At 48.3% G+C, this 12195-nt stretch overlaps 1 protein-coding gene across 1 annotated transcript in view; it reads right to left on the bottom strand.

Annotated features, from left to right (window-relative positions):
* Nucleotides 1-12195, bottom strand: part of FUS (FUS RNA binding protein) — a 46726-nt gene that overhangs the window by 8114 nt on the left and 26417 nt on the right. Inside the window, exons 7-12 of the mRNA XM_082300190.1 lie at nucleotides 12119-12153; nucleotides 9700-9732; nucleotides 6403-6509; nucleotides 4056-4185; nucleotides 2094-2189; nucleotides 6-114 (exon numbers count right to left, since the gene is read on the bottom strand). Coding sequence (XP_082156316.1) covers nucleotides 6-114; nucleotides 2094-2189; nucleotides 4056-4185; nucleotides 6403-6509; nucleotides 9700-9732; nucleotides 12119-12153 — 510 coding nt within the window. The remainder of the gene's footprint in view (nucleotides 1-5; nucleotides 115-2093; nucleotides 2190-4055; nucleotides 4186-6402; nucleotides 6510-9699; nucleotides 9733-12118; nucleotides 12154-12195) is intronic.

The raw sequence follows: 12195 nt of genomic DNA, 5'->3' as shown, positions 1-12195 counted from the left end.
CTCACGGGTTGGGGCATTTCCAGTCCCCCGCGCGCTGCTGGGCCCCTCCCCCCCCGGCGAAGCCGCCGCGGCCGCCGGAGCCACCGGAGCCGAATCCGCCCCGGCCGAGGGGGCCTGGGAGGGAAACAGCGGGAATTTGGGGTGAGAAACCGGGAATTTGGGAATTTGGGGTGAGAAACCGGGAATTTGGGGTGAGAAACGGGGAATTTGGGAATTTGGGGTGAGAAACCGGGAATTTGGGGTGAGAAACGGGGAATTTGGGAATTTGGGGTGAGAAACCGGGAATTTGGGGTGAGAAACCGGGAATTTGGGAATTTGGGGTGAGAAAGTGGGAATTTGGGAATTTGGGGTGAGAAACCGGGAATTTGGGGTGAGAAACCGGGAATTTGGGAATTTGGGGTGAGAAACCGGGAATTCGGGGTGAGAAACTGGGAATTTGGGAATTCGGGGTGAGAAACCGGGAATTTGGGGTGAGAAACCGGGAATTTGGGAATTTGGGATGAGAAACCGGGAATTCGGGGTGAGAAACCGGGAATTTGGGAATTTGGGGTGAGAAACCGGGAATTTGGGGTGAGAAACCGGGAATTTGGGAATTTGGGGTGAGAAACCGGGAATTTGGGAATTTGGGGTGAGAAACCGGGAATTTGGGGTGAGAACCCGGGAATTTGGGAATTTGGAGTGGGAAAGTGGGAATTTGGGGTGAGAAACCGGGAATCTGAAAATTCGGGGTGAGAAAGGGGGAGTTTTGGGTGAGAAAGTGGGAATTTGGGCATTTGGGGTGGGAAAGTGGGAATTTGGGGTGAAAATCAGGGAATTCGGGATGAGAAACTGGGATTTGGGAATTCGGGGTGAGAACCCGGGAATTTGGGCAAACTGGGAATTCAGGAATGGAATGGGATGAGAAACCGAGAATTGGGGCTGAGAAACCAGGAAAAAATGGGAATTTGGGGTCAGGAGAGGCCTTTTGGGGTAGAAAAGGGATTTTTGGGTAGAAAAGGGGGATTTTGGGGCGGAAAACGGGGATTTTCGGTGGAAAGGAGGGATTTTGGGGTGGAAATGGGCAATTTTGGGCTCAGGATGGGGATTTTGGGGCGGAAAAGGGGGATTTTGGGGCCAGGAAAGGGATTTTGGGGTCAAAAGGGGCATTTTGGGGTGGAAAAGGGAGGATTTTTGGTGGAAAAGGAGGATTTTGGGTAGAAACAAGGGATTTTGGGCTCAGGAAGGACATTTTGGGGTAGGGAAGGGGGATTTTGGGGTCAGGATGGGGATTCTGGGTTGGAAAAGGAGGATATTTGGGTGACAAAGGGTGATTTTGGGTTGGAAAATGGGGATTTTGGGGTGGAAAAGGGACATTTTGGGGTAGAAAAGGGCGATTTTGAGTAGAAAAGAGGCATTTTGGGGTGGAAAAGGGGCATTTTGGGGTGGAAAACGGGGGATTTTGGGTTGGAAAAGGGGCATTTTGGCATCAGGATGGGGATTCTGGGTTGGAAAAGGGTGATTTTGGGTGACAAAGGGGGATTTTGGGATCAGTAAAGGGATTTTGGGGTGGAAAAGGGCAATTTTGGGGTGGAAAATGGGGATTCTGGGGTGGAAAAGGGGCATTTTGGGATAGAAAAGGGGCATTTTGAAGTAGAAAAAGGGCATTTCGGGGTAGAAAAGGGGCATTTTGGGGTGGAAAAGGGGAATTTTGGGGTCAGGAAAGGGATTTTGGGGTAGAAAAGGGGCATTTTGGGGTGGAAAACGGGGGATTTTGGGTTGGAAAAGGGGCATTTTGGCATCAGGATGGGGATTCTGGGTTGGAAAAGGGTGATTTTGGGTGACAAAGGGGGATTTTGGGATCAGTAAAGGGATTTTGGGGTGGAAAAGGGCAATTTTGGGGTGGAAAATGGGGATTTTGGGGTGGAAAAGGGGCATTTTGGCATCAGGATGGGGATTTTGGGTTGGAAAAGGAGGATATTTGGGTGACAAAGGGTGATTTTGGGGTGGAAAATGGGGATTTTGGGGTGGAAAAGGGCAATTTTGGGGTGGAAAATGGGGATTTTGGGGTGACAAAGGGTGATTTTGGGGTGAAAAAGGGGCATTTGGTGACTCACCGCCTCGGCCACGGCCGCGGCCGCCCCCGCCCCGGGTGAAATCCGCCCGGCGAGTGGCGAAGGAAACCTTGATGGGATTCCCAGAGAATTCCTTACCTGGAAAAAAAACGGGAATTCGGGTCAGGAACGGGGTGGGAAAAGGGGGAAAAAGGGAATTAAAGGGGGGGACAAATGGGGAAAAAGAGGGGAAAAAAGAGGATTAAAGGGGGAGAATTTGGGGAGGAAAAAAGGGGAATTTTGGGGAAAAGGGGAGTTTGGGGGAAAAAGGGGCAATTTGGAGGGAAAAAAGGGAAATTCAGGGCGAAAAGGGGGAATTTGGGGGGGAAAAAGGGGGAATTGGAGGAAAAAAGAATTTGGGAGAAAGGGGGGAATTTGGGGGAAAAGGGGAGTTTGGGGAAAAACGGAAATCTGGGCAAAAAAAAGGAATTTGGGGAGAAAAAGGGAAATCTAGGGAGAAAAGGGAAAATTTGGGGGAAAAAGGAATTTGGGCGGAAAAGGGGGAATTTTGGAGGAAAGGGAAAATTTGGGAAGAAAAATTGGGACTATGGGTGGAAAAAGAGGAATTTTGGGAGAAAAAGGGGGAATTTGGAGGGAAAAGGGGGAATTTGGGCAAAAAGGGGAAAATATGGGGAGAAAAAGGGGAAATTTGGGGGAAAAACAGGGAATTTTGGGGAAAAGGGGGGAATTTCGGTGGAAAAAGGGGGATTTGGGGGAGAAAAAGGGAAAATTTGGGTGGAAAAAGCAGGAATTTGGGAGAAACAGGGAGAATTTGGGGGGAAAAGAGAATCTGGGGAAAAAAAGGAATTGGGAAAAAAAGGGGAAATTGGGAACAATAAGTCGGAATTCAGAGAGAAAAAGGGGAATTTGGGGAGAAAAGGGGGAATTTGGGTGGAAAAAAAGAGGGATTTTAGGAGAAAAAGAGGAAATTTGGAGGAAAAGGGGAATTTGGGTGGAAAAAGCAGAATTCGGGGAGAAAAGGGCTAATCTGGGGGGAAAAAGGGGATTTGGGGAGAAAAAAGGGAAATTTGGGGAGAAAAAGGGAAATTTGGGGAGAAGAAGGAGAATTTGGGTGGAAAAAGAGGGAATTTGAGAAAAAAGGGGGAATTTGGGGAAAAAAGGGGAATTTTGGGGGAAAACAGGGTGCATTTGGGGGGAAAAAGGGGAAATTTGGGGAAAATAGCGTGAATTTGGGGAAAAAAAGGAAAAATCCAGGGAGAAAAAGGGAAAATTTGGGTGGAAACCCCAGGAATTTGGGGAGAAAAAGCAGGAATTCGGGCAAAAAGGGGGACTGAGGGGGAAAAAAGGGAAATTTGGGGGAAAAAAGGGAAATTTGGGAAGGGAAAATCGGGGGGAAAAAGGGGGAATTTGGGGAGAAAAAGGGAATTTGGGTGAAAAAAAAGGGGGAATTTGGGGGAAAAAGGGTAAGTTTGGGGGAAAATAGGATGAATTTGGGGAGAAGATAGGTGAATTTGGGGGAAAAAAGGGTGAATTTGGGTGGGAACCCCAGGAATTTGGGGAGAAAAAGGAGGAATTTGGGCAAAAAGGGGGACTTAGGGGGAAAAAAGGGAAATTTGGGGGAAAAAAAGGGAAATTTGGGGGAAAAAGGGGAAATTTGTGAAGGGAAAATCTGGGTGGAAAAGGGGGAATTTGGGGAGAAAAAGGGGGAACTAATGAGAAAATGGGGACTTTGGGGGGAAAAAAAAGGGAATTTGGGCAAAAAAGGGGGAATTTGGAGAAAAAAGGGAATTTGGGCAAAAAAGGGGGAATTTGGGGGAAAACAGGATGAATTTGGGGAGAAAAAGGGTGAATTTGGGGAAAAAAATGGAAAATCTAGGGAGAAAAAGGGAAAATTTGGGTGGAAACCGCAGGAATTTGGGGCGAAAAAGGAGGGATTCGGGCAAAAAGGGGGACGTAGGGGGAGAAGGGGAATTTGGGGTGGATTTGGGGGATTTTGGGGCTGACCATCGAACCAGTCGATGGCGGCCTTGGCCGAGGGGGGGTCGTCGAAGGACACGGTGGCCTCGCCCTTGAGCTTGCCGGTCTCACGGTCCGTGTAGAGATTGATCATGGGCTGGCCGGTCTTCTTGTTGGTCTGCGGGAGTGAGCGCTGAGTGAGCACTGAGTGACCCCTGAGTGAGCGCTGAGTGAGCGCTGAGTGACCCTGAGTGACCGCTGAGTGAGCGCTGAGTGAGCGCTGAGTGACCGCAGAGTGAGCACTGACTGAACACTGAGTGACCCTGAGTGAGCGCTGAGTGAGCACTGAGTGACCCCTGAGTGAGCGCTGAGTGAGCGCTGAGTGACCCTGAGTGACCGCTGAGTGACCGCTGAGTGAGCGCTGAGTGAGCGCTGAGTGAGCGCTGAGTGAGCGCTGAGTGAGCGCTGAGTGAGCGCTGAGTGACCCTGAGTGACCCTGAGTGACCACTGAGTGAGCACTGAGTGACCCTGAGTGACCGCTGAGTGAGCGCTGAGTGACCCTGAGTGAGCGCTGAGTGAGCGCTGAGTGAGCGCTGAGTGAGCGCTGAGTGACCCTGAGTGAGCGCTGAGTGACCCTGAGTGACCCTGAGTGAGCACTGAGTGACCCTGAGTGAGCGCTGAGTGAGCACTGAGTGACCCTGAGTGACCCTGAGTGAGCACTGAGTGACCCTGAGTGACCCTGAGTGACCCCTGAGTGAGCACTGAGTGACCCTGAGTGAGCGCTGAGTGAGCGCTGAGTGAGCGCTGAGTGAGCGCTGAGTGACCCTGAGTGAGCGCTGAGTGACCCTGAGTGACCCTGAGTGAGCACTGAGTGAGCGCTGAGTGAGCGCTGAGTGACCCTGAGTGACCCTGAGTGAGCACTGAGTGAGCGCTGAGTGACCCTGAGTGAGCCTGAGTGACCCTGAGTGACCCTGAGTGACCCTGAGTGAGCGCTGAGTGACCCTGAGTGACCGCTGAGTGACCCTGAGTGAGCACTGAGTGACCAGTGAGTGACCCTGAGTGACCCTGAGTGACCGCTGAGTGACCCTGAGTGAGTACTGAGTGAGCACTGAGTGACCCTGAGTGACCCTGAGTGACCCTGAGTGAGCGCTGAGTGACCCCTGAGTGAGCGCTGAGTGAGCACTGAGTGACCCTGAGTGAGCGCTGAGTGACCCTGAGTGAGCGCTGAGTGACCCTGAGTGACCCTGAGTGACCCTGAGTGAGCACTGAGTGAGCACTGAGTGAGCGCTGAGTGACCCTGAGTGAGCGCTGAGTGACCGCTGAGTGACCGCTGAGTGAGCACTGAGTGACCCTGAGTGAGCACTGAGTGAGCGCTGAGTGACCCTGAGTGACCGCTGAGTGAGCACTGAGTGACCCTGAGTGACCGCTGAGTGACCGCTGAGTGAGCACTGAGTGACCCTGAGTGAGCACTGAGTGAGCGCTGAGTGAGCACTGAGTGAGCGCTGAGTGACCGCTGAGTGAGCACTGAGTGACCCTGAGTGACCCTGAGTGACCACTGAGTGACCGCTGAGTGAGCACTGACTGAACACTGAGTGACCCTGAGTGACCACTGAGTGACCCTGAGTGACCCTGAGTGACCACTGAGTGACCCTGAGTGACCACTGAGTGAGCACTGAGTGACCCTGAGTGACCCCCATGTGCCCAGGTGTGTCTGACCTATCTGATGCCCCCCAGCTCCCCCCCAGGTGTGCCCAGGTGCCCCCAGATGCCCCCCAGGTACCCTCAGCTCCTCCCAGGTGCCCCCAGCCCCCCCAGGTACCCCCCCAGGTGCCCCAGGTGTGCCCCAGGTGTGCCCAGGTGTGCCCCAGGTGTGCCCCAGGTGTGCCCAGGTGCCCCAGGTGTGCCCAGGTGTGCCCAGCTCCCCCCAGGTGCCCCAGGTGTGCCCAGGAGCCCCAGGTGTGCCCCAGGTGTGCCCAGGTGCGCCCAGCTCCCCCCAGGTGCCCCCAGGTGTGCCCCAGCTCCCCCCAGGTGTGCCCCAGGTGTGCCCAGCTCCCCCCAGGTGTGCCCAGCTCCCCCCAGGTGCACCCAGCTCCCCCCAGGTGTCCCCAGCTGTGCCCCAGGTACCCCCAGGTGTGCCCCAGGTGTGCCCCAGCTCCCCCCAGGTGTCCCCAGGTGTCCCCAGGTGTGCCCCAGGTGTGCCCAGGTGCCCCAGGTGTGCCCAGGTGTGCCCAGCTCCCCCCAGGTGTGCCCAGCTCCCCCCAGGTGCCCCAGGTGTGCCCAGGTGTGCCCCAGGTGTGCCCAGGTGTGCCCCAGGTGCCCCCAGGTGTGCCCAGGTGTGCCCAGGTGTGCCCCAGGTGTGCCCAGGTGTGCCCAGGTGTGCCCCAGGTGTGCCCACCTTGATGATGCCGATCTGTTTGAAGTAGTCGGCCACCGACTCGATGGTGACGTTCTCGCCCAGCCCCTGCACGAAGATGGTGTTGTTGTCCGAGTTGTCCTGCTCACCTGCGGGCAGCGCCGGCTCGTTAGCGCTAATTAGCGCTCATTAACGCTCCTTAACGCTCATTAACGCTCATTAGCTCTAATTAACCCTCCTTAGCCCCGCCCCCAAGCCCCAAAACCCCCCCCAAAGCCCCTCCCCCACACGCAGCTCCCACCCCCAAAGGGTTCAGTGCCGCTCAGCTGGAGCTTAATTAGCGCTAATTAACATTAATGGTGCTAATTAACCCTCCCTAGCCCCGCCCCCAAGCCCCAAAACCCCCCTAAAGCCCCTCCCCCACACTCAGCTCCCACACCCCCAGAGCTCAGTGCTGCTCAGCTGGGGGTTAATTGATTAATTAGCGCTAATTAACGTTAATTATGCTAATTAAGCTTCCTCAGCGCCACCCCCAAGCCCCAAAACCCCCCTAAAGCCCCTCCCCCCCACACTCAACCCCCACCCTCAAGAGGTTCAGTGCCCCTCAGCTGAAGGTTAATCAATTAATTAACGCTCATTAACGCTCATTGGCTCTAATTAACCCCCCTAAAGCCCCGCCCCCAAGCCCCAAAACCCCCCCCAAAGCCCCTCCCCCACACACAGCTCCCACCCCCAAAGGGTTCAGTGCCGCTCAGCTAAAGATTAATTGATTAATTAGCGCTAATTAGCGCTCATTAACGCTCATTGACTCTAATTAACCCTCCTTAGCCCCGCCCCCAAGCCCCAAAACCCCCCCAAAGCCCCTCCCCCCCACACTCAACCCCCACCCTCAAGAGGTTCAGTGCCCCTCAGCTAAAGGTTAATCAATTAATTAGCGCTAATTAGCGCTCATTAATGTTCATTGACTCTAATTAACCCTCCTTAGCCCCACCCCAAGCCCCAAAACCCCCCCAAAGCCCCTCCCCCACACTCAGCTCCCACACCCCCAGAGCTCAGTGCTGCTCAGCTTGGAGTTAATTGATTAATTAGTGCTAATTAACGTTAATTGTGCTAATTAAGCTTCCTCAGCGCCGCCCCCAAGCCCCAAAACCCCCCTAAAGCCCCTCCCCCCCCAACCCCCACCCCCCAGGGCTCAGTGCCGCTCACCTGGAGGTTAATTGCTTAATTAGTGCTAATTAACACCGATTAACCCTCCTTAAGCTGCCCCCAGAGAAAAGCCCCAGGAACCCCTGCTAATTACTTCTTTAATTACCCCACTAATTACCTGTAACCCAACCCCTTAATCCCCCTTCATTACCACTAATTAACTACCAAATTACCCCATTAATTACAATTAATGAACCTGGAATTACCCTGCTAATTAACCCCAACCCAATCCCTCATTCCCCCTTCATTCCCACTAATTAACCCCCTAATTACCCCACTAATTAACCCCAACCCAATCCCTCATTCCCCCTTCATTCCCACTAATTAACCCCCTAATTACCCCACTAATTAACCCCAACCCAATCCCTCATTCCCCCTTCATTCCCACTAATTAACCCCCTAATTACCCCACTAATTAACCCAACCCAATCCCTCATTCCCCCTTCATTCCCACTAATTAACCCCCTAATTACCCCACTAATTAACCCCAACCCAATCCCTCATTCCCCCTTCATTCCCACTAATTAACCCCCTAATTACCCCACTAATTAACCCCAACCCAATCCCTCATTCCCCCTTCATTCCCACTAATTAACCCCCTAATTACCCCATTAATTAACCACAACCCAATCATACTCCTGCCTCCATCACCACTACTTAACCCACTAATTACCCCATTAATTACAAATTCACCCCTAATTACCCCACTAATTAACCCCAACCCAACCCCTCAGCACCACCAATCAACCCCTTCCCCCACCTCCAATTAACCCCTTAATTAACCCCATTAATTACCCCAGCCCAACCTCTTTTTAATCCTGATTGCCACTAATAAATCCCTAACAAGCTTTTAATTACCCCAGTAATTAACTAAAACCTGACCCCTTATTCCCCCTTCATTATAACTAATTACCCCCTAATTACCCAAATATTTACAATTAATCAACCCCTAATTACCTCACTACTTAACCCCAACCCAACCCTTTATTCCCCCTTCATTACCACTAATTCACCCCCTAATTACCCCATTAATTAGCCCTTAATTACCTCGCTACTTAACCCCAACCCAACCCTTTATTCTCCCCTTCATTACCACTAATTCACCCCCTAATTACCCCATTAATTACAATTAATCAACCCCTAATTACCTCGCTAATTAACCCCAACCCAACCCGTTATTCGCCCCTTCATTACCACTAATTCACCCCTAATTAACACATTAATTACAATTAATCAACCCCTAATTACCTCGCTAATTAACCCCAACCCTTTATTCCCCCTTCATCACCACTAATTAACCCCCTGATTACCCCATTAATCACAATTAATTAGCCCTTAATTACCTCGCTAATTAACCCCAACCCAACCCGTTATTCGCCCCTTCATTACCACTAATTCACCCCTAATTACATTAATTACAATTAATTAGCCCTTAATTACCTCACTACTTAACCCAAACCCAACCCTTTATTCCCCCTTCATTACCACTAATTCACCCCTAATTACCCCATTAATTACAATTAGCCAAGCCCTAATTACCTCGCTAATTAACCCCAATCCTTTATTCCCCCTTCATTACCACTAATTCACCCCTAATTACCACATTAATTACAATTAATTAGCCCTTAATTACCTCACTAATTAACCCCAACCCAAACCGTTATTCTCCCTTTCATCACCACTAATTCACCCCTAATTACCCCATTAATCACAATTAATTAGCCCTTAATTACCTCGCCAATTAACCCCAACCCAACCCTATACTGTCCCGTTCATCACTAATTAACCCCAATTACCCCATTAATTACAATTAATAAGCCCTTAATTACCATGCCAATTAACCCAAACCCTTTACTGTCCCCTTCATCACCACTAATTCACCCCCTAATAACCCCATTAATTACAATTAATTAGCCCTAATTACCCCACTAATTAATCCCAACCCAACCCCTCAGCACCACCAATCAACCCCTTCCCCACCTCCAATTAACCCCTTAATTAACCCCATTAATTACAATTAATTAGCCCTAATTAACCCCATTAATTACCCCAACCCCCCCTTATACCGGCCCTTCATTCCCGCTAATTAACCCCTCGCTAATTACCCAACCCCCCAATTAACCCCTTCATTACCTGGCTCGTGCCTCGGCCCCTGCTCCCGGGGTCCTTTTTTGGGCCAAACATGGAAAAAAAAACACCAAAAAAACACCCCAAGTTATGTAAATGAGGGGGCGTGGCCTCATTAAACCCCGCCCCCGCCCCCTCCCTCCCCGGCCCCGTTTTGGGGCTAAAAAGCCCAAATTTGGCACCAAGACGCTCCTTTTTGGCACCTTTTGCCTCCCGGGATGGCGATTCCGGCTCTTTCTCCCCAAAAAGGCTCCTCTTTTTTCCTTTTTTCCTCTTTTTTCCTCCTTTTTCGCATTTTTTCGCATTTTTTCGTCATTTTTTCCTTTTTTCATTTTTTCCTCATTTTTTCCTCATTTTTTCTCCATTTTTCCTCCTTTTTTCCCCATTTTTTATTTTTTTCCTCACTTCCTTCCTCATTTTTTTCCTTTTTCCTCATTTTTTCCTCCTTTTTTCTCCTTTTTCCCTCATTTTTTCCTCCTTTATTCCTTTTCCCCATTTCTTCATTTTTCCTCATTTTTTCCCTTTTTTCCCCTCATCTTTTTCCTCATATTTTTCCTTTTTCCTCATTTTTTCCCTTTTTTCCCTCGTATTTTTCCTCATTTTTTTCACAATTTTCTCACATTATTTCCTCCTTTTTTTCCCATTTTTCCCTCATTTCCCCCTCGTTTTTCTCCTCCTTTTTCCCATTTTTTCCTCATTTTTTTCCTCCTTTTTCCCCATTTTTTCCTTTTTTCCCCCTCATTTTCCACTCCTTTTCATTTCCACTCAAACCACGTTTTTTCCCCTCAAAAAACCACCGAGCGAAGCCCCCTGGAATGGGCTGAAACCTCAGGGATTTGGGCAAAGCAGAACCTTTGGTTTTTTGGGTGCACTGCAGGTTTTTCGTCGCTTTTTTTTTGCTTTTTTAGGGAATTTTTCCACCTTTTTGCCACCAAAATTCCACAGAAATTCCACCAAAAACCTCGAGGTCACCGGCACTTTCCACCTTCCTCAGATTTGGGGCTTTTCCCCCAAAAACCACCAAACCTGCTGGTTTTTTTTCTCCACACATGCAGCGTTTTTAACCAAAAATCACCTTTTTTCCCCTCTTTTTTTCAACCAATTTTTTAACCAAAAATCACCTTTTTTCCCTTTTTTTAACCAATTTTACCCAAAATTCACTTTTTCCACCAATTTTCAACCAATTTTAACCAAAAAATCACCTTTTTTCCCTTCTTTCCCCTCAAAAATCACTTTTTTCACCAATTTTAACCAAAAATCACTTTTTTCCCCCTTTTTTTCCTTTAAAAATCGCTTTTCCCACGGATTTTAACCAAAAATCACCTTTTTCACCAATTTAAACCAAAAAGCACCTTTTTTTTCCTCTTCTTTCCTCTCAAAAATCACCTTTTCCCTTTTTTTCCACCAATTGTTTAACCAAAAATCACTTTCTCCCTTCTTTCCCCTCAAAAATCGCCTTTTTCCACCAATTTTAACCAAAAATCACTTTTTTCAACCTTTTTTCCACTTATTTTCATCCAAAAATTACCTTTTCCCCTTTCTTCACCAATTTTTAACCAAAAATCACCTTTTTTCCCTTTCTTCACCAGTTCTTAACCAAAAATGACTTTTTTTCCCTTTTTTCCACCAATTTTCAACCAAAAATCACCTTTTTTCCCTTTTTCCACACATTTTTAACCACAAATCACCTTTTTCTCCCTTTTTCCACCAATCTTACCCAAAAAGCATTTTCCAATTTTCAACCAGAAATCACTTTTGTTTCCTTTTTCCACAAATTTTAACCAAAAACCATTTCCCCCAATTTTTAACCAAAAATAACCTTTTTTCCCCATTTTTTCTCCAATTTTTAACCAAAAATCATTTTTTCCTCACCAATTTTTAACCAAAAATCACTTTTTTCCCTTTTTTCCTGATTTTTAACCAAAAATCACCTTTTTCCCCACCAATTTTTAACCAAAAATCACATTTTTCCCCCTTTTCCACCAATTTTAAACCAAAAATCATTTTCCAATTTTGAACCAAAAAATCACTTTCTTTTCTCCCTTTTCCCACCAATTTTTTAACCAAGAATTCACTTTTTTCTCTACCAATTTCGAACCAAAAATCACTTTTTTCTCCACCGATTTTTAACCAAAAATCACTTTTTTTCCCCCCTTTTTCCCCACCAATTTTTAACCAAAAACCACCATTTTCCCCCGTTTTTTCCCATTTTTTTCCACCTCAACTCCACTCCTGGAAGGGGAAAAACTTTTTTTCCCCCCAAAATTTTCTCCCACCCAATAACAAAATAAAACCAAAAAAAAAAAAGAAAAAAAATCGGGAGAAAACAACAACAACAAAAATTCCTTTTTTTTTTTTAAATTAATTTTTCTCTTTTTTTTGCCTTTTTTTTTTTGGGCTCAAAACCTCGAATTTTGGGACTTACCACCGAATTTATTGAAGCCACCACGCTCACCACCGCTGAGGAGATAAATTAGAAGATAATCAGGAATTTTGGAAGCC

The sequence above is a fragment of the Coloeus monedula genome (genome assembly GCF_965178545.1).
Source record: "Coloeus monedula genome assembly, chromosome: 37".
Lineage (NCBI taxonomy): Eukaryota > Metazoa > Chordata > Aves > Passeriformes > Corvidae > Coloeus > Coloeus monedula.
Note: the sequence above shows the minus strand (reverse complement) of the source record. Positions and strands in the feature narration are given on the sequence as shown.